The sequence below is a fragment of the Cupressus sempervirens genome, chromosome 6 (genome assembly GCF_028749045.1).
Source record: "Cupressus sempervirens isolate cs-2001-9-10 chromosome 6, ASM2874904v1, whole genome shotgun sequence".
NCBI classification, from domain to species: domain Eukaryota; kingdom Viridiplantae; phylum Streptophyta; class Pinopsida; order Cupressales; family Cupressaceae; genus Cupressus; species Cupressus sempervirens.
The window spans coordinates 97398737-97426042 of NC_143123.1; the positions used below are offsets into that span (position 1 = coordinate 97398737).

The 27306-nt window shown below is 37.2% G+C and overlaps 1 protein-coding gene across 4 annotated transcripts in view; it reads left to right on the top strand.

Moving 5' to 3' along the window:
* The window catches only part of LOC149551402 (GYF domain-containing protein), a 40683-nt gene extending 14611 nt beyond the window's left edge, over positions 1 to 26072 (top strand). For 2 of the 4 annotated variants that reach the window (XM_089786917.1, XM_089786918.1), the window contains exons 3-10: positions 62 to 1000; positions 1126 to 1246; positions 1367 to 1555; positions 1722 to 2561; positions 2778 to 5571; positions 17587 to 17771; positions 17900 to 17959; positions 25297 to 26072. In XM_089786917.1, the coding sequence (XP_089643043.1) occupies positions 62 to 1000; positions 1126 to 1246; positions 1367 to 1555; positions 1722 to 2561; positions 2778 to 5571; positions 17587 to 17771; positions 17900 to 17959; positions 25297 to 25724 (5556 nt within the window). In that variant the 3' untranslated portion in view covers positions 25725 to 26072. The remainder of the gene's footprint in view (positions 1 to 61; positions 1001 to 1125; positions 1247 to 1366; positions 1556 to 1721; positions 2562 to 2777; positions 5572 to 17586; positions 17772 to 17899; positions 17960 to 25296) is intronic. The other 2 variants (XM_089786919.1, XM_089786920.1) reach the window with 1 other exon arrangement.
* The last annotated feature ends 1234 nt before the right edge of the window (positions 26073 to 27306 follow it).

Here is a 27306-nt window from a genome sequence, read left to right on the forward strand (position 1 = left end):
ATTTTCTTATACATGCACTTATAATAAATGCTTCGATTTTCTATTTTAATATATCATGTAGGTTGGTATACAGGAACACCCTGTTAACTGTAGCCCTGGTCATGGAAGTCGCAATGAGTTTTTAGCTAAAGTATCGGGGAATGGGGAAGAGATTTCTGATACAGAGAAAAGGAAAGATATCTGGCGATCTACCTCTGTGGAAGCTGAGACAATGCGCCGCGAAAATTGGCGGGATGAAGAAAGAGATAACACTAGTGTTAGGCGGGAACGGTGGAGAGTTGACAAGGACTCAGGTGAGCATCGCAGAACAGAACGCTGGGAAGATAATCTTATGGGAAGAAGTCCAGGGGAGATAAGGCGAATCACTCCAGATCGTTGGAATGACACTGGAAATCGTGAAACTAATTATGAGGCACGTCGTGAAAGTAAGTGGGATACTCGTTGGGGACGAGAAGATAAGGATGCAGAGAATCGGCGTGAAAAGTGGCTAGAACCTGGCAAGGATGGGGAGGGGCAGCGAGAGAAAGGTTTACTTACAGTATCTGACACTAGTAAGGATTCTGAAAGGGAATCTGAACATAACCCGCGCCCATGGAGGTCAAATTCTCTACAAAACCGTGCACGAGTTGAAGGACCTTACCTATCAACGCCAACACCAAATAAACATACTCAGGGATTTTCTTTTGGTAGGGGACGTGGTGATGTGGTTAGTCAAGGCTTTACTGCTGGTCGTGGTCGAGGAAATCATAGTGCAAGCAGTTTAATGTCTAATTCTTCAAGCTATAATTCTCTTGGTGGATCTTCAGAAAGGTGGGATACTAATCTGGGAAATGGGTCTACATTAAAGTACTCTAGGGCAAAATTATTGGATATTTACCGTAAATGTGTCATGAAACCTTCTTTTGCAAGACCCCCTGATGGGTTTACTGAAGCTCCATCCCTTACACAAACAGACACATTGGAACCATTGGCTCTTTCTTCTCCCAGTCCTGAAGAGGAGGTAAAGAAACATTCCTTTGTTTCTTAAAATCCACAGTTTGAATCATGACACAATGTTTGGTCTTTTTTCATCATTACATTGTAGGGTTTTTTGCTGATTTTGTTTCTGCATGACATTTTTGTCAGGCTATTATAGAAGGAATTAACAGGGGAGATATAGTAAGTAGTGGGGCTCCTCAATATCCTAAAGATGGGACACCCAACCGAAACCGTGAGGATGTATCGAATAATCGAAGGCAAAGGCCTGGTATGCTGTCGTTTATATCTAATTTTATTGTTTTTTTGATTCAATGCCTACATTCACTGAGCATTTTTTATTATGCCAAGTATACCTATTATTTTTCAAATTCACTGAAAATTTAAGCAGGAAGTAGAGATGGGACATCTACAATGGATTCTCACAGAGAAGACAATTCCGATGATTCAAAAGTCAATAATTCAAATCATAATTATAAAGACACTGACATACTTGACAAGGGAACAGATATCATTCTAAGGGATTTAAAGATAGGAGAAATTCAAGAAAATCAGCCTTTAGATGGCATGGATATTGAAGGTAATTCTTCTATAATTGAAGCAAAAGATTCAATCTTTCCATTCTTTTAAAATACAAAGATTTTGCATTAGTGACAGCTGAATCGATAGTTCAAACTTCAGATAGAGTGAAAACAGCTAGCTTTTTTGGATTTGAATGCATCACAACTCTTTTCCTTGTTTTGTAGTCTCAAAGAATAAAGAATTGCATTGGAAGCATAGAGATGATTCAAGTCAGGGCTCCTCTGCTTACATTAGTGGGTCATGGAGGTCAGGTGGTGCTGCAGAAGTGGTACAGCGATCCTTACATGATTGGCAAGACACTATATCTGGAATTTCATATCAAGATTCTGATGCAAAGAATGCAGTCTGGCCAAGGTCAGGGATGAATAGAGATCATGACCATGAAAGGTATGCACCAGGAATAATGGGTTCTACTTCAAGTGAAGATGGGATGCGTTTCAATCTACATGAAGCTCTACAGGCTGAAACACATCGACTTAAACACCATCCCTCAATGGGAAGCAATAGGATGCTTACCACTGAAGGCACTTATGTGGATCGGGAGAAGGCAGTTACTAGAGAAGGTATTCGACATATTCCACCAGAAGAATTGTCTCTATTTTACAAGGATCCACAGGGTGATATACAAGGTCCATTCACCGGGGCTGATATGATTGGCTGGTATGAAGCTGGATATTTTGGAATAGATCTGCCAGTTTGTCTAGAAAGTGCTCCAGTCGATGCACCGTTTAAATGTTTGGGAGATGTTATGCCACACCTGCGGATGAAAGCAAAAGCTCCTCCTGGGTTTGGCACACACAAACAGGTGGAAGCTACTGATGTAACAATTGCCAGTAAATTTGGCATCCATGCAAAGGGACAAGGCAATATTGCTGGAAGTGGCTTTGAGCTTTCCCAGAATGAACTGAAAGGCAAAATGGATACATTAGAAGCTGAGAAAATTTTTATGGAATCACTGATGAATGGAACTTTCAAGAGTCCTCAGCCCGTTGAACATGTGGAAGGTTGTTTGCTATGATAATTAAAGTTGTTGATTGAGTTAGTTTCCAGATAATTTCTCAGGCTTTACTCTCAATTTCATGGATTGAATATTGTTGCATTATTTTAGTTTTCTGATATGTTGTTTAAAAACTTTGCATTGAATGTCTTTCAAAAAAAAGGAACAAATTATCTTTTACAAATTTCTCTAGCAGTTTTTCTGATTGGCACTTATTTTATAGGAGCATCACTTGGATTCCAAGGGCTTGGCCCTGGGGGAACATCATCGATACCAGCAGAAACTGGATTGGACATGAATTATGGAATTGGCCGAAGGCTGTCTCCATACCATTCTGTGGACCACCAGAAGTCTCTCCCAAACCTCTTTCCTTATGCCTGGTCACCAGGAGATTCCTCTTCTTTGGCAGCTAACAGTGAAACTATCACTGATATTGGAAAATCACTGCCTCAATACACTTCTTTGACATCAGATATTTCTCATAACATATCTCAAGTCAATCAACATGGAGACATTATGTCTTTGCTGCAGGGTGTTTCAGATAATGCTGTTGTTTCACCTATGAACAAAGCAGTCAATGCATGGACAAATTATGGAGATACACAAGCTCGGCACGGTGGTTTAGATATTCCTCATCAAGATCAGGTAGATATGCACCATCGACAGCGATTCAGTCCAGTTCAATCTGGGTTTCCATTGCAACAACAGAGACAGCAGCAGCAACATCAGCCACTTACACAACGTCTAATGTCTCCATCTTTGGAAAATCGTTCAGGTGGGGTGGCACGCGAACAACTTCTGCCTTCTGCTCTCCCACAAGATCCACATACTTTGAATTTATTACACCAACAACAGCAGCTTTTACTCACTCAGCTTCAACTACGTTCTCAGGCTTCGCTGCCATCACAGGTATCTCTGCTTGATCAGATTTTTATGCAGCAACAGCAGCAGCAACTCTTACCTCAGGTTATGTTGGAGCAGATCGCACATCAGCAACGTCAGGAATCATCATATGACAGAGCACAGGCACCTGGATCTGTAGGAAATGTTTCAGCAGATCACAGCATATACAGGCAACCTGGTGATCCATTTATGATGAGTGCCAAGCTGCCCCAGCATGTGCCCCCTCAACCTTCTGTAATTGATAATCTCTTTAACCTAATCCATCAGCAAGGTTCCAAAGGAACTAATCTGTCTCAGCAGGTTGAATTGGAGGGAAATCTCAAACACAATCAAGTGGCATCCCTTGCAACACAACAAACTACAGTTGGGTTAAGCGAGCCATCTCCTGTTTGGGGTGTTGAACAAGACAAATTTGACAAAATTCGAGCATCATCTTTTTTGCCGACATGCGAAATTTTAGAAAAGGTTTCAAAGGAACAACAGATGCTTCATCAATCAGGCAAAGCTACCAGCAATGATGCTGTTTCAAATTTGTTTTCTGAGTTGAATTCCCAGGTAGTACCACAGGCGGAGCAAATTCTGTCTGATTCAGTGTCCTCGAGAAATGTCAATGTAATAGAAAAAGATGCTGCAACTAATGAAATGTTGAGTTGTGTGTCTAATCCATTGGTTAGTTGCTCCACTGAACAAGTTGTTGAGGAAATGAATCAAAATGAGATTGATAAATCAGTGACTCTGGTCAGTGATGAACCAATTGCCCAGGAGAAACCAGCCACAAGTGATACACAAGCATCAGCTGAAACAAATTCAATAGAGGTACCAGAGGTAAAGAGAAGCGCTGAGAAAAGGTCTAGAAGACAAAAGAGTTCTAAAATGTCCTCTGAGAGGCAAAAAGCGCAACCTGATGTAATCAATCGTCATGAGTTGAAGCAAGGAACTGAAAATTCAAAAGAAGTTAGTCAAAATCTAACTTCTGAAGAGACAAATTCTTCACCTGTTCTTCATGACCCTGTTTTACAATTACCAATGACACAAATTTTACAGACACCTACGCCAACTTCTAGCTCAGGGGAAAGTCTAATGGTTGAGAGGATTGGTGCAACTAATGCTGATTTGCAATTTAAAATCATGGGCACAGCCTCTTTATTGCAACGTGCTTGGAATCCTGCTCCATGCCCACAGCCAAAGTCTCTCTTGGAAATACAAGAGGAGGAGCAGAAACAAAAAGCAGAATCAGAGAAAGTTGTGTCTGAAGTGTCTGTTTTATCAACAGTGTCTAGCCTGTCAGCTCCCTGGGGTGGAGCTGTAATTGGTTTAGAAAAACACTTAAGAGATGGTCAACATGATGCGAATATTGATGCTGCAAGTGTTTCACAATCTGGTTCTGGGAATCTGGATAATGGTTGTGTCAGAACGAAGAAGAGCCAATTACACGATCTGCTGGCAGAAGAGGTTTTGGCTAAAACGAGTCAGCCAAACCCAGAAGCATCTACTGCTGCCAGTGATGAGAAACCATTTGCAGTATTGCCTATACCTGCAGTTTTGCTTCCCCCAGAGGTGTCTACTGCAGATGATAGTGAATTTGTTGAGGCCAAAGAGTCAAAGAAGAATCGTAAGAGGACAAATAAAGGAAAGAATGCTGCTGTGGCTAAAGCAAGCCCAGTTGCTTCTTCTGAGCCTCCTGTATCATCTCAGCCAGCAGAGAAAAACAAAGCTGCTCGTCAAACTCAACAAGAAAAGGAAGTTCTTTCTGTTCCACCATCTGGTCCATCCCTAGCAGACTTTCTTCCATGGAAGGCTGATTCTTCAAGTTCTCCGCCAGCTCCTGCTTGGTCTGTTGATACAGCAAAGCTGACCAAAACTGCATCACTGAGAGATATTCAGAGAGAGCAGGAAAGGAAGCTTGCCTTATCAATGCAGTCCCAACAGCAGGTTGTGGCTCCTGCTAAAGTGCAGGCAAGTCGTAGCTTAAGTGGAAATAGCAGTCTGTGGACAGTGCCAAAATCTTCTCCTCCAACTCAAAGCATTGCAATTCCCTCTAGTTCTTCAAAGTCTAAACCTGAAGATGAACTGTTTTGGGGTCCTGTTAATCCAACAAAGCAAGAGACTGAACGGTATGCACCTTGTTCTTTTCTTCTTGCAAAATGAGTTACTTTTTATTAAATAATTGTGCTCTTAGGACTTGGATTAAATAATGCTTCATCATACTCTTGATATGAGTATATATATTTTGAGAAAGCTCATTTTACATTCCCGAACAACTTGGAATTTTTTTGGCCATGTTGGGGTCATCAGATTCTTGGGAAACATTCAATGCCAACTTTTTGGCAGTTGTATAGTTTTAAAGTTATTATAATACAAAAGGAATAGATTTCTAACAAGGTATCACAATTAAGCTTCAATGTTGTTCTGCTGTGTGTGAGGAGGTACCCAAATGACTTGAGTTGACTGTTCAACCAAAGCTTAAAAGCATAGAGACTATCATCATTAGTCTTTGTCTTTTAAATGCTGCTTGGGACATACTAGTCAATGTTAACATGGGTCTGTGCTAGTGTAATTATTCAATTTACTTTGCACTCACCAAACAATAATATAAAACATTACTGATTGCACAAAGTGCTCAATGATGGGAGCCATGCTGTGTGAAGGCTGTGCGTTTTGTAGTGAGGTGGATGATGATGTTGCACATGCTAAGTCATAAGGCTCAGATCCGAATTCGAGTTTGGCAACCATAAAATCAGATGGTGTAGCATCATTATCATCAGTATCACTACCCATTGTAGTATCAAAATTTTCAGGCTTATCTGCATTTGGTACTGCTATGTCTTCTAACCTTCATTTTTGTGAAGAAAATGATTCTTTGCTCATTTGTTCATGAGCAATTTTAAATTGCTGCAAACATAGACAAGATCTCCTAACTTTCCAGAAAACAATGTGTAGCATCATTATCATCAGTATGACTACCCATTTCAGCATCAAAATTGTCAGGCTCATCCGCATTTGGTACTGCTATGTCTTCTAAACTTCATTTTTGTGAAGAAAATGATTCATTTGTTAGTTTGTTCATGAGCAATTTTAAATTGCTGCAAACATAGACACGGTCTCGTAACTTTCCAGAAAACAATTTGTTCCTCTCTTTAGAATGCATGTAGTCAAAGCAACTTCAATTTCTTTCCCAAGCTGATGAATTTGCTCCTTGACTCAATATTCAAATGGCAGTGCACCGAAGTTTAGGAGTTTATTCCCCATAGCTCATCCACCATCTATAACCAAGTTGTCTTGTGCCATATCATATTTGGCTGCTCCTATTCCAAACATCTCTTGTGCTTTCCTGCATTTCCAACCTTGTTATTTAGTTAGAGATGCAATTGTTGGATCTGGTTCGAAGCTGCTAATGACTTCATAGACTCTGCCATAATTTTTGCGTCACCTTGTCTATCAATATGGAATAGCTTAGGTTTTAAATAGCAAGCTGCCACATGTAAAGGAGTATGCATCATTTTCCATCTTGAATCAACAGTCTCCCATATCTCCACATCTTTGCTTCTCTAAAACATTTAAAGGCAAGGATTGTCATCTTCAATAACGGAGAGCACATAAACAATTGATCTGCACATACTCAAGACGTTTCTTCACTTTACCAAAAGCTACTATGTAAAACAATTTTCTCTATGTTCTTCCTCTTAGCACTTCTAGATCCACTGATTGGAACAAATTACGGATCTCAAAGTTGCTTTCTCTTCAACCACTCTTTTCAAAGTGATACCAAATGAAGCATACCTTGTGTCACAAGGCCAATACTTAATGTGAGATGATAAGTTCTTAAAAATTGTGATTGCTCTTCCTCTATGACTTGCTTCATGTTTCCATGAGAATTTAGCCAAGTCATAAAGCAAGAATTCCAAACATTGAGCTGCACATGGCCTCGCATATTTGTGGGTTCTTCTCTACAATCAGCTTCCGAGATCCCACACAAGTTGTTGTTCTATCAATTACTACTTGAACCATATTTTCCACCCCTACTTCAAGAATGGCTTGCTCTAATATTTGAAATATATGTTCATATTGTCAATAGCCTCAAGAGTAACCTCAAGAGTGCAACACCGTCATGACAAGCCACTAAAATATTGATCAATGGCCTTTGACATATATTTCACCATTTGTGACTCAATATGGTGCAAGATGTTGCCCTTCAAGAGGCTTTGGCCTCAACTAATTTTTTAGTCTCTCTATCTTTTAACCTCTACAAGAGAGTTGTTTTCAGAGCCTCAGAAGAGGGAGGTGTGTTCCCTTTGCCAGACTTTGCATTCTTCTGAACCACATTACGGAATTGTGGATTTATAGCTACATTGAATGGAATAAATAGCACTTGCATGAGATAAAGCAGCCAGTGCATTATCCACCTGTTGTTTCTCTATTGGCTTGTGAAAGTTGCTCAATGTTCCATTCTCTTTTGATGCTCCTATCTATGGCCTTTGTTTATTTTGTGCTTCCTTCATCTTTCCAACAATCGAAGAGGAATGCTGTTTCTCTAAAATAGCTCTAATCCCTACGGCCACAACTAGACATGCAGTAACTCCTCCACCTTTACTCCTCGTAACACCAAACAAGTTATCCATTACCCTTGTTAAGCTTTGAGTAAAAACTTTTGGAAACCTATTACAATAATTAGAACATCATTGTAGCTCAGACATTTCCATGCCTCCAAAGTTGATTTGTTGGGAGCCATATTACAATTTGTACAATTGAAAACAGTGATACCTGATATCTAAAACATTAACTAAAATTTATTTTAAAAAAAAAGATCGTCATTATTTTTTAACTTTAAAACAAAATAATTCAATAAGTTAAGAACTTAATTTAAAATAGAGCAATATCATATTAAATAATATTTGTAAATTTAAATATATGTTGAAGTTTAGCATTGTACACACATATAATTTTATAATTTGAGATTAATGTTTATAAAATATAATAAATATAATTTATTCTTACTTATGAATTTTTTTAACAAATCAAAATAATATTATTAGATAACTAGAACAAAGATTTCATTTGTTAACAACTAATTAAAATTAAAATTACAATTTGGAACTAGCACTTTTTATTTTATAATTATAGAAAAGACTTCATTTCTTAACAACTAAATAGAATCTATTATTAATTACTAAAAACACACTATCCAACCTTTTTATAATTATACTATTTAATGTATTTATTAAAAATTAAGCTTAGTTACCGATTCAGGTGCAGATGTGGATGCAAGGATTAGGTGTGCGGATATGCAACTATTTTTTGGGGATGCAGATGTGTTTGGATGCGTGTGTCTATATATTATGTATGATATAATTTGATTGAGGCTGAGTATGAGTTCACAAATTTTGAGCTCCTGAAGAGGACTCTTTTGAAGATGAAGTGTAGCAGTTACATGAACTGTATTGGAGAAGTGGTTGCCAATATGTTGAATACTACTGCTAAAGCTACTTGAAGGATAACCTGCTTATTTGACAAATTGAAGGCGTGAGAGATACTTATATGGTGAAATTGTAGTTGGGAAGTTGTAGAAATCTGGACAATATGGAAACTTATGACTAACCTGTAACAGGGTGGATTGTCCAATCTGGATAATCCATATGGACTGCCTACATGCAAATGAATTGACTTTTGTACAACTAACAACATCAATGGGGATGGTGATCTGTAAGCAGTTTACAAGACCAGTACGTTCATGTTATGAATAGAGTTGTAAAATCCAATGGTCTACATGCCTGATTTGTACAAAAAAAATGACTTTTTTTGGGGTTTTTTTTTGCTTCTTGGCCCACAGAGGCTTCCGGAAGCACCTGGAAGCCCTGTGGGTGCCATCTGGATGTGGCCTGCAGGCATCCGAATGACACCCACTGATCTGTAAACTAGGATTTACAATTTTTTAGCTTAATCCAAATTACAGATTTAATTCCCGATCTAGGTAGTAATTGCGTGGTTATGTTTCTTAAACCATTGAAATTAGAGAGAAGAAGTGTACACTTTCCACACTTAAATCAATTGTGTTTAGCAACATAAAAGAAAGAACGTAACTGAAAATAAAATGAAAGAATAGGAAAGAGATATAAGAGATGCAAACAATTTGGTAACGGAGTTCGCCCAGTTAGGACTACGTCTCCGGGTCTGCTTCTCAATTCGGGGACCGCTTTATTAATGTTGCTAGGCAAAACACGCCTTCTTACAACATCCAAGCTTCAACCTTCATAGTCTCTCTCTTTTGCACTTGAAGATAATAACTTCGTGCTTACAATAATCTCTCACCTGCAAACTCTCAAGAATTACAAAAACTTCCCCAAATTCCCAAGAGCAATTTTTTCCTTCCAGCTAATTGTTCATCTCTTCTAAATTCCCCTCCTTTTATACATGAAATTTAGCCAAAATTGGGCTAAAACAATTAACCAACATAATCCCCTATTTTGGTTACATAAATTCGAATCTGCCTCGTTTACCATTATTTTGTTATGATCTTAGACCAAAATTAAGGGTTTGTTTTCAATAAATGCCCTTATTAGATAAGATTGGGCGGATTTGTTATGGATAGATACCAACTCTTCCCTTAATATTTCATATACCATAAATAACCTATTGGCTGACCTTAATTTTAGGAGGGTAATGGTTGGGAGTTCAAATCCCATTATCCCTTTTCTTAAATTCGAATTAAATAACTATTTAAATTTGAATTAAATAACTATTTAAATTTGAATTAAATAACTATTTAAATTTGAATTTGAACTTTTTCCCTCTCTTTAAGATTTTATGATGTCATGCCGACGTCATCAAAATCCACACTTTTATCTAAACTTCAAATTGTTATAATTTTCACATTTGATCTTCATTTTTGATGAAATGAACGCCGTTGAAAAGCTCTCATCAAGCTCTTCATTTTGAAATCCATTGTTGACCACTTTTTGAGATGGTCTGATTTCACTCTTTATCTAGCCCTCTAGTCTACCTGTTGACCTAAACTTTGACCGAGTGTAACTTTTGCATACAAGCTCCTTTTTCACCCATTCAAGTTGCTTCAGGTTCTATTCTCTGCGCTCTTTGTAGTGATACTAAATTTGAGAGATTCTGAGACTATTGAATTTTTGGCCTTTTGGATCCACCTGGATCATTCCTCCCCACTGAGAAGCTTTTGGACCTCCAAAAGTCTATTTTTATGTACATTTTGAACAAGGGCAATGTTGCCCCACTTACCCAGTATCATCTATCTGTCCTGTTGGAATTTTGAACATATGACCCACCACAAACATAAAGACATATGAGATAGCATTGTTGACACAATTAACCATAAATCCACCAGTTTCCAATATTACATCCATCACCCACATAGCACCAACTAGTAGAAGTAGAAGTAACAAAACTGAAATAACTGATGAAATGGAAAGAGTATTAACATTTTGAACCTCTCGTACAGAAACATTGTTAGAAAATGAGCCTTTCAAATCCTCTTTTACCATTACTAGCTGAAGAGTTGATTCTGCTTGCACTTGATCCTCACCAGCTGTTGCAGACATGAGAGTCAGTTTACTGCTTGCATTTACAATCATTTTCAAATGTCCTGTATTTACAATTGATCCTCCATTCTTCATTCGATGAGCTCTTATAATGTATTCAATCCCATTTTTTAACAAATGATACTTGTTATGTTTTCTGTAGAAGATAGCTTTCCTATCATATAAGTATGGGCTACCCAACACAATCCCACAGATATCAAGTGGAACCACATCAAATTCAACCTCATCTATGAACTTAGATGTTATTGCAAATCTTAACTTACATTGCTTAGTAACTCGCAATCTGTTATCATTGCACACCCAGCCTAATGGATAAGGTCTCTTATGTGGCTTAATTTCCAACCCCAATTGTTTAACAATTTCTTCTGAAATCAGATTAACTTGGGACCCACTGTCTATCAATGTATCGATTTTAGTGTACTTTGAAATCACCCTTATATGAAAAAGTTCACACCTTTTACTATCTTCAGGAACAACATGACTTTTTGAAGTGGAAGCATATGAAACATCAGTGGTAGAATCAACAAAAGCTTTACCTTTCAAACCTACAGCTGATATTGTTGCTTCATCACCAGAATCTGATCCAAGATCCTGAACAACAACCGTAGACTTTTGCTTACCCTTATGATCCTTAAACCACTTTGGTTTCAACTCTGGATGCAATTTCCAACACTTCTCTTCTGCATGTCCTTTCTTTTGACAATGCGAACATGTAGGTTTGTCACCTTCCTCTTTCTTCACTGTGGCTGCCTTCTTTCCTTTTTTGATGCTGTCAGGGGGAGCAAATTCCTTCTTTGAATTGAAACTTACATTTCCTCCACCTGCTTCAATATGAGTCGCTTGAACACATACTTGATCAAAGTTAGAAGGACTAAACATCAATATTGTATGCTTCAAATATGAATGCATTCCACCTATATACTTTAATAAAGTATCTTGTGTATAAAGAGGAATTCCAAGAGTTAATGCCTTCTTCCTAAACACCTGTGTATACTCTTGCACGGACTGCCCTTTATCTTGCCTAAGATTTTGCCAATCCATAATGGCTTGTTGCATATAACCCAAAGGATAAAATTGTTTCTTCAAAGCAGAAGTAAATTCATACCAAGATGAAATGATTTTACCATGTGTAGCAAGATCATCTTGGATCTTCGTCTCCCACTAGACTAATGCAGTGCCTCCCATTTTGAGAGTAGCTAGCTGGATTTTGGAAGAATCATCCAAAATATTTTGAACCCTGCAGTACACTTCAATCTGCTTACGCCAATTATCCAATTTTTCAGCATCCAATTCACCATTATATACAGGCAAATCAAACTTTACATCAAGCTTTAACAAGGGTGTCTTCACAGAATGTTTCTTTTTAGAAGAATTAGATAGAGAAGAAGAAGATGATGAAGAAGATGAAGAAGTTGATGAAGATGGGGATGGAGGTTCAAGAGGGTCACTACCACCTCCTACTCCTTTACCTTTCGCATCTTTTGATGAGGATTTTTCTTCCTCCTTCTTAGCTTTATTCGCTTTCCTCAACTGTCGTTCATGTCTCTCGGAGAAGAATGTTGACCAAAGCTTTTAATTCCACGAAAGATCTTTGGAATGCTTCTGCATCAAACTCAGGAACATGTTGTTCAGATTCCATCTCTAATCGAGGAAAAGTCCTTCTTTTCCCAATTTCTGGATTGAACTCTACAAGTCCACCTTCTCCTTGTTTCAACTTCAACCTGGTTAACATTCACCACTTGCGATTTCTCTGCAAGAACAAGCTTTGATACCAAACTTGATCTATAAACTAGGATTTACAATTTTTTAGCTTAATCCAAATTACAGATTTAATTCTCGATCTAGGCAGTAATTGCGTGGTTATGTTTCTTAAACCATTGAAATTAGAGAGAAGAAGTGTACACTTTCCACACTTAAATCAATTGTGTTTAGCAACATAAAAGAAAGAACGTACCTGAAAATAAAATGAAAGAATAGGAAAGAGATATAAGAGATGCAAACAATTTGGTAACAGAGTTCGCCCAGTTAGGACTACGTCTCCGGGTCCGCTTCTCAATTCGGGGATCGCTTTATTAATGTTGCTAGGCAAAACACGCCTTCTTACAACATCCAAGCTTCAACCTTCATAGTTTCTCTCTCTTTTGCACTTGAAGATAATAACTTCGTGCTTACAATAATCTCTCACCTGCAAACTCTCAAGAATTACAAAAACTTCCCCAAATTCCCAAGAGCAATTTTTTCCTTCCAGCTAATTGTTCATCTCTTCTAAATTCCCCTCCTTTTATACATGAAATTTAGCCAAAATTGGGCTAAAACAATTAACCAACATAATCCCCTATTTTGGTTACATAAATTCGAATCTGCCTCTTTTACCATTATTTTGTTATGATCTTAGACCAAAATTAAGGGTTTGTTTTCAACAAATGCCCTTATTAGATAAGATTGGGCGGATTTGTTATGGATAGATAACAACTGTTCCCTTAATATTTCATATACCATAAATAACCTATTGGCTGACCTTAATTTTAGGAGGGTAATGGTTGGGAGTTCAAATCCCATTATTCCTTTTCTTAAATTCGAATTAAATAACTATTTAAATTTGAATTTGAACTTTTTCCCTCTCTTTAAGATTTTATGATGTCATCAAAATCCACACTTTTATCTAAACTTCAAACTGTTATAATTTTCACATTTGATCTTCATTTTTGATGAAATGAACGCCGTTGGAAAGCTCTCATCGAGCTCTTCATTTTGAAATCCATTGTTGACCACTTTTTGAGATGGTCTGATTTCACCCTTTATCCCGCCCTCTAGTCTACCTGTTGACCTAAACTTTGACCGAGCGTAACTTTTGCATACAAGCTCCTTTTTCACCCGTTCAAGTTGCATTGGGTTCTATTCTCTGAGCTCTTTGTAGTGATACTAAATTTGAGAGATTTTGAGACTATTGAATTTTTGGCCTTTTGGATCCACCTGGATCACCCACAGGGCTTCTGCCTCCGGCTCGGCATACCGATGCATCCACTTCCGCTTCCAGAGGCAGGAAGGTCACATCGGCTACTAAGAAATTAAGTATAATAAAATAAAATTTTACTAAATTCAATAAGAGTGTATCTATAAAACAAAGTAATCCAAACTATTCTGTCATAATGTCATTCGTTGCCTCTCTTGTCCACCCAGGCCACCCATCCAAGGTGATCCTCCATCCACCTGATGACTATATCATTCTGTACCATCAGCTCATAAGGATGCACTACACTATCTGCAGGCAGGCACTGGTGGGATGGCTGCCAAGTGGTTTTGCCTCCAAAGGTTCCTCCTCTTTGTTCTGTCGCTCCCTGAGGGTGTTCAGCTCTACCATGAGGTTCTGCAATGCTATCTCAAACTGAGATCTCTCCTCTGTATGCCAGGCCCATGTATGTGCATGAGATATCTCCCACCTTCCTGGCTGGACCATACCATGTTGTAAAAGGTCCTCAAACTTTTCCTGTTCAATCTGATAGTAACTGAGACCTACATTTAAATGTTATATATAATGAGTCTACTTAAGACTCAGTAAGATTTCTACTATTAACATTAATTAGTCTGCTTTCAAAGTGTCAGGAACTCTACAAAGGCTGCAGAAATTGAATTTTCCATTTGGCTGTTTAATTGGTAATCTGTGAAGAAAAAGTTCCCATAAGAAGCATCTTTTCTTGGGGTCTTCCAATCTGCACTATATATAATTAGCTTGTTTGTTCCTTCACTCTAGATCACAGTCTCCGCTCCCAGCAAGCATTGATATGAAGAAGAATATCGTTATTATCAGTTAAAAGGGAGGAAATGTATTTGACTTTGACTTTTGTAAGGGCTGTGTTGTGCGGATATTTAATAGAAAGAAAGCAATCATTATGAAAAGCACACTGTTAAGGCAAGGCAACAGACTTACACGCCTCCTTGAGAATGGAAATGGTTCTCCAATAGGTTTGGGGAATGCGAGTGTGTTGTTTAAGATCTTTCCTCTCTAATAGATTTCCATCCTGAATAATGTCGTTAAAAGTACTGATGCTTTTTACATCCAGGGGCTTTCCTTTGTGGAGGATTTTCCACCAAGTGGATCTCTCCCCACAAATTTGGTTATCAACTGAGGTTATCATATTGTGAGAGACATGTCCCTTTACCTGCTCCCATCCTCTCCATATGGCCTTGAAGACATTGGATCCACAATTTTGACAAGGAAGGGTCCAGCTATTAGGTCTGCAAGATGAGCGTTTTTCCAGAAGGAACTTTTATAAGGAGAGGCTCTATATATATTGTTTCTAACTAAAACTTTACAATTTTCCTACCCATGAAGAGCTTTGACATTCCATTTAATGGTATGGGAAATGCCTTACTTTGACAATGTAACAGTATTATTAAAAAGCATTCAAGAATGGTAACCATTAGTCTCAAAGCAACACCCAGTTGTCTTTGAACATGCACAGCGGATTTGAATCAATATGTTATAATTGAAGTTTGAACACTTAATAAATGCAGCCATAAATAGCAGAGGTGTGATGTTAGACAGTAAACAGCAGGACTGAAGCATACCAAATCTTTGAGAGGGCTGAGGCTGCAGAAAATCTTAACAGAGTGCAGAACAGTCGCAGGACTAATAAGACAGAAAGTCCAAAGTCTGCCAATGTTCAATATTAAGAAAATAGAAATTAAGACCTAGCTATTTTTCCAATCAATTATTTCGGACTGATTTTTGAATGAATTTATTGCCGTTTCATTAAATTTGATGAATTTGAAAGCTAATTAAAATAAGCAAGGCAGCAGTTAAAAGATGGACAGAGCCATCGCTTGAAAGGTGAAACATACAGACTACAAATTTAAACCGATCACTTATAGACAAAAGCCCGCCTCATCCATTGTTTGCACAATAAAATTTATTGAATACTCAGTTCTAAACTTCTAACTGAAAATTAGCTAACGCTGGTTCATATTCGTGGGTTTGGTAAATCTTTTTTCCTCTGGGTTTGGGTTTGTTTTGGATTTGTCTATATATATATATATATATAGATAGACAGATAGATAGATAAGGTAATTGCTATCATGGGGGTGGTTCATGTTTCTTTAATAATAGAAATTAAACTGCTAGTTACATATAGTCTGCAACAAGATTTGAGTAGCCTCCAGAACCTGTTGGAGCCTCCTGATCTGTGCAGGGTCAAGAGCTTCCTTGTTGAAGCAAACTAAATATGCATATGTGGCCATCTGATTATCTGACACCCCTTGCATGCTTTCCACTATTTCTTTAAGTTCATCTATATTTTTCATTGCCTCCAAAGCAATATCTCTCAGCTGGGGGTGGACAAGCCGCATAATGGCTTGGTGGGTGCAATCAAGATCATCCATGGTGCCCAGGATTATGTAAATGAACCGTCCCAACAGCTCTGCATTATGAGCATGTTTACCATCCAGCATTTTCCCTCCTATTATGGTCCTGATTGTTCCTTCCTCATGGAAACCAGTGAAATAGTAAAGCTCTTTCATTTGCTCCTCCATGCTCTGTTGCTTGCAGTTGCATTTGACCCTGGGGATGGAGACAATCTTTTTTTACCACTGACTTTGCAGATGAGCTTGCCATTATTGCATTTTCAAACACATTACAAGGCTCATGGCCTTTGGCTTTATAGCATCTATTCCATTCTTTTACCTGCCCTGTCTGCACCAATATATAAATATTAAAATATATTAATAGAAAATATATAAGTATGATTTATGTTGCCCAAATACCCCTTATGTTTTGTATAATTTTACATCCCCTAAAAAAATAGATTTCAGTGCTGTTGGCAGGGTTTTGGTTTTGATTTCACATTTTTTAAAATCTTTGATTTGGACTTCTTGGAGGCTTGGACAACATCCTTGGGAAATCGATACCATGGACAAATGTGTGGATCTTTGATGTTTACACCGCAGAGTGAACAATTGATGTTTACACCGCAGAGTGAACAATTAAGATCATCTCTTTCCATTATCAAAGCAGAATTCAATCACTGAGGATGAAAGTGTTTCAATTATCTGCAGCGAACAAAGAAATAAAATTCTATAATATACGTTGACAACAAAATACAATCAAATTCAGCAGAGAGGTGAGAGAGGAGGCATAACACGTCCCTGGTTTTCTTGGGCCTTTTGTGGACTGAAACCATTGTCCTTGGGCAGAATCATGTCAGGACTGATAGGTGACCAGATCCAGATCGCAAACTGTGTTTGAACTGGACAGAGATCTGTGCCTTTTATGGGAAAACCAGCAGCTTAGCAAATGAGGAGTCCTAGAACAAGTTATCTTAGCTTGAATGCAATGGAGTTGAAATTAAAGTTGTCAAGCCTTGTGTATTAAGTTTTTTATGGTTCTGTTTGGTTTGAGTCTTTTCTTCATGTATTTGGTTAACTCCAGAGCTCCACTTTTTTAATGAATCATGATTATAGCTAAGTTGAAATAGTTTTAGTATATATATTATCTTGTTTCATGGATGTTTACTGGATCATGTCTTATTGCTTTATATCTGAAGTACATAATTAAATTTGCTCCTTGTGCAGGCCAGAGTTTCCGTCACTCATCACTGGCAAAACATTGACACAGAAGAGCAGTATGGGAAAAGCTTCGTCCGGAGTGTCATCGTCACGGAAATCATCAGCAGTACTTGTTTCTGCTAATAAGTCTTCCGATCTCCCTTTGTCATCATCGGTGAAGGGAAAGAAGCAACTTGTTAGCAAATACTCTGGTAACAATGAAGTGTCTGTTATTTTTAATTAAATGGACCAGTTTATATTTTATATGATAATGCTTTATATTGAATCAGAGAGTAGCTTGAGTTTTGTCTCAACACATATTTCCCTTTGTTCCTTGCAGAAGCAAAAGATTTCCACGATTGGTGCGAAGCAGAGTTATGTAGGCTGATTGGTAATAATGGTATCCTTTATTTGTGGGTGTGTTTTTCCTGATTTTTGTCTTCTGCTCTTTGTACTGCAATATTGCTACAGTTTAAATTTCTGCATGTGCAGATCATTCTAACCAATTCACATTAAGGATATAAATGGCCTCTTGAATCCTGGAGCTGTAACTAAAACCTTTCTTTGCATGAGATTAGCTTTAAGAAAGCACTACTAAGAAGCATAATTTTTTAATTAGATCGGAAAACTAACAATCAAAGTTGCGTGGACATGGGTACTGATGTGGGTATGGTACTGGATACAGATATAGCCTTTTTTTTGAGACCTCTCAATTGGAAACAGTAGTCATAAAAAACACAACCACAAGTTTATTTTAATTTCATTGTTATTAAAGAAGATTTTCAATATAATGAAAACAATATGAACACATGGTTGCAACATATTCCAAAATACTAATAAAGTTACTTTTAAATAAATAACTCTAAAATAAATTAATAAAGCCGCTATTAAATAAAATAAATATTAATAAATAAAACTAAATATTAAATAGGCCCGTTCATGGGCAGTTGAGGGTTAAACCTCCTGGGTGCAGGGATACAAGAGAAGTTTGGAATCCATCTGATCTGGGGTGGATAAAAGTCAATTTTGATGGGGCATGTAAAGGAAACATGGGTCTGTTGGGCAGGTTATGCTGTAAGAGACGAAGGTGGTAGCATTGAGATGATAGGGGCAAAGAGATCAGCTAATGGAATCAACAATGAAGTGGAATGTTTGGCTGTGGTCAATGCAATCTTGATCTGAGAACACATGGGTGAAGAAACTACATCTTGAAGGAGATTCTCAGATAATCATTAGTGGAATTATCAAAGGGGAGCTGTCCACATGGTATTTGAATACACATGTTTGCATAATTATATCCTTGCTAGGAACATTTGATGGATTCAAGGTGACGCATATTTTGTGTGTCAACGTGATTGTGGATAAGCTATCAAAGGTTGGTGTTACTGCTCGAGACCATGAAGGATGTGAAATCCAAGGAGACTTTGGAGACATTAATTGAAGACCTAAACTAAGATGGCGGGTTTATATTTTTTATTATGTATTCATTTTGCTTAATTGATATTTGACATTAATTATTTTTTGGGATGGGGCCGCAGTGATCGAGGGGCTTATTCCTTTTAATTAAGAATGATGAGGGTTGATATGGTGCGTTGGCAATTCCATTGTGGTGGTACTGGATGATATCAGTGCTAGGTGTCATATTTGCCGAGGGAAGCATTGGCGTCTTTCTAGAGAATTTGGTGGCCCTTTTATGGTCCTAATCCTTGATAGTGAAGGGCATTTCAGAATTGGACAGCTACAGTGTGGTTGAGGTGGGAGGGCAGGATGGAAGCAAATTTTTCGCTGAACACCCCCAATCAACTGCTGGGATTTAGGGTGAAATAACAGTGAAACAGTTGAGGAGCATTTTTAAGTTGCTGATGAGAGGATGCATACAGAAAATATTCAGTGACAAATACATGAAAGAGTTATCCTCCTGCACACAAACTTGGACATGTCTCTGTTCCTTGCGTGGGCATTGGAACTTGGCACTTAGGAGGAGGCATTGAACATCATGCAGGTCTTTGAAGCCACATTGGGCTGGATGAATGATCCCGGTTGTTGGGCGAACGAAGGATGTCCAGATTTCAACCACTGATTGTCTTGAGCTTTTCAAGGCCCGAAGAAAGGAAAATTGAGGCCTGCTTGTGAGGGGTGGGAGGAGCTGTCACTGTATGAACAGGATGCCATGGCTGAGCGGGAGCTGATGGAACAGGAGTGGACACGAAAGGTGAAGTCAACTCCTCTGAAGTCAACTGGTAAGCGTTGCCTGGAAGGCCCTGGATGGTGCCGAGGGAGTGGTCAAGCAGGTGGAGGAGAAAAAGTGGGGCAAAGTGGATGCCAATGGAGGCACATTTATTCCCAATCTGTCAAAGGAGATGATGATGAAGAAGTGGCTCGATTAATGGAGCTCCGTCCTTTCTGTCGTTTTTGGTATGGTTTGGAATCTTGGTATGAGGGTTTATCTGTGAATGTAAGAATTGGACAGTCTTAGTTAGGCAGGGGGTAGTTTTTTGATGGTTTTTACTTGAATTGTAAGCCTGTATAGGCAATGATAGAACTGTGAAGATGGTTGTTGAACTGTGTGGTCTCATATTAAACCTGCCATCTCAGTGACCTTTGATGTAAATTATATTTTATATTAATAATAAAAATATCTCATTACTGATAAAAAATTAATTATGAAATAAAGTTACTATTTTTTTCGACAAATAGCTGCTAGGGGCAGCATCCTTTGTATAAATAACAGAGAAATATTATATCAGTTTTCTGAGCCAAGTAGCAAAAAGTTCAAAATGCATATCCACCCTTAAAAAGCAAACTTTCACCCATCCAATAACATATTTACTATTCCTATTGCAGAGCCAGAGATAAAATGCCTTGATATCACCTGCCTATTTTCTATTTTGGATGTTACTGTAAATAACAAAACTAAATCTAAATAGAAATATTAAATAAAAAACAATTTTAAATATAAATTAAAAATTTAAATAGAAAACTTATATCAGTTAATAAAATTGAAATGCAAATACAATTTGTAATACATGCCACCGGAGGAAGACCAGAGAAAAAATGCCCTGATATTGCCTGCCAATTTACTATTTTGGATGTTACTGTTAAAACTTAAACTAGATGTTAAAAAGAAATCATTTAAATTAAAATTAAAAATTAAAATAGCAAAGCCTATATCAGTTAAATAGAATTAGAAATGCTTGCCATGCTTGCCAGCGAAGGAAGACCATCATGGGCGGATGGTTTTTGATCTGCATGGTCTCTTATTACATCTGCCATCTCAGCGGCCTTTGATGTAAATGCTATTTCATATTAATAATATAAATATCAACTAATTATTAAATAAAGTTAAAAAAACTAAGTTTGATTTACTAATTTAACCTAAGTTGCTGAATTGTGAGACTTTTTTGGATGTTTATTGTTACAAAACGTACCAGAATCTGATTCTGAAATGAATCTCCCCTGGGCACACATCTGGGATTTGTGTTTTTAAATGCCGAAATGCTTAGTGTTCTAACTTGATCATTTATATATTTTTTTAAGACCTAGATTATTGATTTGCGAACTCTGAACTTATCTGCCATGAGATTTTGGCTTGATCTTCTTGATACAGAAACCTGAAATTAAATTAGAATGAATGTATTGAAATTCGAAATTTGTAATGGTTTTGTTTAGCATGTGCAGGTATATGACATTCTAAATTTAATTCTATTTTTAAGCTGCATATATAGATACACATATATATTTGTATGGACGTATAAAAAATGTACTCAACCCTACAATTTTTTTTCGCTGTACCAGTGTTTCGTACCTACGTACCCATACCCGTTCCCCAATTCGGCAACTTAGAATTTAACAATTGCTGAAACTAAAATAACAGCTTCTTTGATTTTAGATGGCTTTGGACTTCTCAAGAAGCTCACACACTAAATGAAAGAAATACCTTAGTTGCCGATTCGTGAAACGAAAATCCGATTTGGGCACATGAATCGGATCCATGGATTCAGTATTTTTTTTTCCCAATCATGATTTGTGTGTGTGTGTGTGTGTGTGTGTATACTCTAAAAAATGAGAGAAATATACATATTCTAAAACCAAATCATTTCATAGTATGAATCTATGATTATAGTATGGATCTATGAATCTAGTATACTTGATAATTGATTATTTTCATGATTATAAAGAAAATCAACACATTCACTTTGAATTACTGAATTACAAAATGAAATTACAATCCTTGAGGATCCTCAGGCTGTGGCTTGGATCCTTGAGGATCGTGACGGATCCACAGGCAGAATCAAGCATCCTGCCCGGATCCAAGCACGAATCTGGATCCGGCTTGTCTAGGATGAATCCGGCAACTTAGAGAAATATTATATTGTTTGCTCATCAGAGAAACTCTACGCTGTAAAATGGGTTAACATTTCATCCAATCCTTTCAAAAACACACCATAAATAAAAGTCCCTCATGCAGCTGACTCACACAAAAATCACTGTTCTCAAACAAAACTCCCAGAAATAACTAGTAGAGTCCTTGTGCTCGACTCTACATTCAATAGTGGACTAAATTTACTACAAATATTCATGTTTTTCATGTGGTGCTACTACTATTTAATTTTGTTATGCCGCTGTTGTTTTTTCAACCTTGCCTCCTCTTTCATTCAATATGCAACTGCCTATCTTTCCATTCCACTCATTCAAAGCACCCTCGTATGCTGTGATTTCTGACTCCCTGTGGCTGTCCGGTTATTATATCCTTTAACACAGCCTTAGAGTTCTTTTTCCATTACTCTCCACCAAGTATGCTGCTCTCTATTGAAGGAACGATAAATTCAAAAACCATATGCACCACTCTATGACATAAAACAACTCCAGCACATTCGATGATCTTCAGGATGAGATGATTTCATTGTCTCTTTTTTTACAATGCTACTCACAGGGCAATCAGCCACCAGTCACAAAAGTGTGCATCAGCCTAAATAATAATACTGCCCAGTCACAGTAATTATTGCTCTGCCACAGGTATTCACGTGTTACTCTTTTCAAACATTCTCACTGCCCAGCAATTCAATGAATTATCAATTGACAATACTTTGAGTTTGAATGTCAAGTGTTGATTCTAGATGCTCTGACAAAAATGAAACATCTGTTCTATATTTATTTCAGAAAGATCCTCTGAATGTTAGGCTTTGAAGTTTATAAAGTCTGAAACTGTGTTAATTTAAGTCACACACTCGTGCAAAACCTCTGCCACCTAAATAAGCCACCAAGTTTTTTTTAATTTTTGAGGCTTTCTATAATGTTGAGAATATCAATATATGGGATGAAACCAAATTTAGATTTTCATTTAACCAACATATTCAAAAGACCATCGAAGTCAATCTTTGAATAATCAAATGATGACATGGCAATCTGACTTGAAATAGACAAGCAACCGGCCCAAGCACACAGCAAAGTAGCCCAAGCAGCTCAAGCACACAAATAAGTAGCTCAAGTAGACAACCAAGGAATGCAAGGACGCAACCACGTAGCTCAACCAGACCAATAATTAGCTCAAGCAAGTAAGCAACCAACTTAAGCAATTGGCCAAGTAGCTTAAACAGACAACCAAGTAGCTCAACTGACAACCAAGCAGCTGAGGAAGATCTGATGAATAATCAACAGCTTGATAAGCATTTCATTCCATTCTTCTATTACTTTGAGCTAGGAAGCTTAGTTTGCCAACCCAGAACCTTGATACTGGTTCGTTTTGATCTGAATCCACGTTTGGTCCGGTTTGCCTGTGGGTTCGGATAGCAGTTGTTCCCAGGCAGGCTGGTTCATCTAGGGCGAACCCAGGTTGAAAGTGGACAGACCAAGTGCAAATCAAGTACATTTCCACTGAGAAACATTCTATAATTTAGTGCAGGAAACAGTTATTCCAGAACTTGAATAAGATCTTTTAACATTACTAAACAAAATTTGCTGCAGCTCAGATAGTCATATTAATTACCTCAAATTAAACTAGCCTTTTACATTTCATCCTATGATTTTTTTAATATCCGATTGCTCATTATGACCCCTGTCCAATTAATTGCAAGCTCTTTTAGTGATAAATTGTATTTTAAACATCAATCAATAGCTTCAATAGGCGAAGGGAGTTGCAGGTTACGAAGCATTTGAGGACTTGAAAAATGAGAATGTTATTACTGTTAGTGCAGTTGATCTGATTGGCATTGGCACTGTTTGTGAATCAACTAATTCCATTGACAACACAGAAGAAGAGGATTTAGATAATCAAATTGGATGTTTGAAACTTAGTATAAAGTTCCAACTGGTGAAAGTTAAAACAATGATGCTTAAGATAATTATTTTAATATTTTGATGTTGATATGATGCTATGATTACAAGTTTATGGCATCTTTGTTGTTTTTTATATGTTCTAGTCTTAAGTTATGGCATATGTTTATAGGCTGCACATACAGAGTTATGTACGTACTTCCACACACACATGTATATATGTAGATATATGTATATGTGTGTGTGTGTGTCTATAAGTATATATATTTTGTAGTAACGAACCCAAATCCCATTTCAAAATTTTGCCTTACCTATGAACTGATTCTTTGAACTTGAACCTGAACGCAAACTGGCAACTTCGACTAATAGTAGTACTCCCAAGATTTTTGACCTTTTTTTTTGAATTGAAGAAGATTCGAATTCAGCACCATTTAGTTGCCTACAACGTGACTTATACCATTATGCTAAGTGTCTTTTAAAAAAATATACGACCTTGATCGTCAACCTTTGACATCAATGACAAAATTTTAACGAGGAGACTATTTAGCTTTATCCTTATGCAATCTTTTTTCTTTTCTTTTGTTAAATAATAAAGGAATCCTACAACTTAATGATCTTTTCTTTTTGAATCTCTACGATGGGGGGAAAATACTGATAAATCTATCAGGTAGAAGCAATGCTAACAAAATCTTGAATGCAACAGGAAGAAATAATGGAACACCCACAGTATAACAAATTGATCCACTTTAGAATACCTTTGTAGGAAAACACCCAGGGAAATTGACAATCACGTTATTAACTCTACTGTTCACAGTAACATAAGAGATTATTGTTAATTTTAATTTACCTGCAAGAATTTATAGTCACATCAGTTAAAAAAATTGCTAAGCCGTATTACAATGCAAAAGCAATGAAAAATCATCTATTAGGAATTATCTGCCTCAGGGCTCTTGAACCTTATGGAGTGTTGCTGCAGTCCTTAATACTTTACAGGAAGGGTGATTCTCTGGATCACTCATTTGTGGTAGATGTTTAACTTTTATCTACAAGGGGCGTAAAGCCTTTGAAATATGCAATACAGCCAGCAGTTAATGTACTTTGGCCTAACATTTTTTTCCTTCATGTCTATTAATTTTCTTTTAGCTTGCATGCACTGTTAATGTAGCTCGATATAATTTAACTTGTTTGATGAGCCACTTCAGTTGATTCTAAGGTGCAAGACTGGAAACTATGATCCTTCCTTTGATTAGTTCAAGTTTTCATTCTTTGAATCGCTCACGTTTTCTTGACCTTTTTCTTTTCTCATTAAATTTTGGTTCTGTTTTGTTTATTTGAAGTTTCTAGATGTACTAACCAATGCAAAATGCTGTAATTCATAAGCAAATCTATAGAATAATGATTTATTGTTTTGGAGTTATTTGCAACTACATTTGGAAAGGTGTATACTTGACCATGTTCTACCAGACACAAAAGTTTTGGAATATTGCCTGAAGCAGTCTACATCAGAAGCAGAGATGCTTCTCGTCGAGAATCTTGGCTCCTTTGATCCTGAACGAGAGTTTATTGATAAAGTGCTGAAATACAAGGAACTCTTGCCTGCAGATGTTATTGACATGGCCTTTTCCCAGCGTGATGTTCAAGTTCAAAGTAGCATGCATGTGCAGAGTAAAGATTCTAACACCACTGACATTCATGGTAGAAGGTCCAATTCGGAGTCCAGATCTGGTAGGGATTCAGATGTTTTTGTTGCTGATAATGACAATGATGCATCAGCAAGGGGTGGGAAAAAAAAGGGGAAGAAAGGAAAGAAAGTAAATCCAGCTGTTTTAGGCTTTAGTGTTGAAAGCACAACCCGCATAATGAAGGGTGAGATTCAAAGTGCCGATGATTAAATTTTCAAGTGTAATGTGACTCGTGAGTTATTAATTGCAGCTGTTCAAAGTTGTTTTAGCCAACCCACATGTGGGGACATTTGTACATGCATTTGAAACTTAAGCTTTGTAAATGGTCAATAGAGCTGCAGCAATGAGCCATGAGCTCAATCAGTTTTGCAGAATGCTGAAGTGGCACTAGTTTTGCTACTTTGGTCAATTCGTGTTATGGAATGGTGCGAGTGTCGCCATAATTTTTAAAGAGCTGTCAATTTTTGTAATTATAATTTGTAACTTTATACCTGAGTTGGATGCTTCACAGTTTTTCAAGCCATTATTAATTGGATCAATTTTAAAGTCTAGGTTTAATTCTGTGCAAGTAGTGATTGATAGAATCATAATTTTGATGAATTAAAGGTCCGATTGTGAGAAATATCACTGACAATGTTTATGAATTAAATGACATGATTTTTGAAGACGCTAGGATGTGATGACTATGGGATACATCAAGATTGGAAAACCTGATTTTTGACTCGCCATCATGCCAGCTTTGTTAAAAATGTTATTTTGAATTAGTTGTGAGGATACTTTTGTCTCAAGGCAGACACTGTTTTTCTTTGGCTTGCGTTTTTATTTTACCCGTTCCTGGTAATGGAGTCAATGAAATTTCTTCAAAGGAGTTTTTACAAAATATATATTGGACAGTACAATACATGTCTGTTTCTAATATTGGGAGTCTTGGAATTGATTTTTGACTCAGAATTGCTGCAAGAAGGAAAATTTTATCCTTAATTCTGCAAGAAGCTTTGCATTTCTCTCGAGTAGAAAATCACCGTCCAATTTCAGCCAGACATAGCAGCTGTTATGAATCTGGAGGAGTAATATATGTATGGTTGTCCACAAAGAACCAGAATTTACATGAGAAACTTAAATTAGTCTATCCTATGAAATGGCTAGATGAAAAATCTTCCGTAGATGAACGATTATGAATGCGTTGGTTTATAATCTGGTTGATACAAAACTTTACACTGCTAATACAAGAAGCCTGTTAGATCAATCACATACACTGGAAACATCACGCCTACCCTGTTTAATTTATTTAAATTTAGGATATTCATGAAAGATGTTCCATATGACTGGCAAAGACTCGACCATAGGAAACCACCCTAAAATGTTATGTATACTATCTCAAATGGAATAATTATCATTTAAGGTCACTTTGTTACTAGTAGAACTATGTTGATTGTGGTATGGAGGCATTTAGTAGCCCGTCTCGTGATAAAAAATTATGGGGCCTTAGTGTTATGACATGAAGGCAGATTAAGGAACAATCTACAGAAAATCTAAAACTAAAATGCATCTTGATTTCTTTTTCTGTTTTGTTTAGGGATTTTTGAGTTGGTCAATATCTATTTACAAAGTCGCTATAAAAATCTGTAATGCTACAAAATTTAGTGAAATTAATTTGGAACTGTAAATCTAGGGAATCAGGCGTTCATACACCATTCAAAAATCAGGTGTGGCTGTTGTTAATTACAGGCAAATTTACTTGTTGCAAAGCACTCTCTGCAAACAGAAACTTGTGCAGGAATGTTTCAAGTCT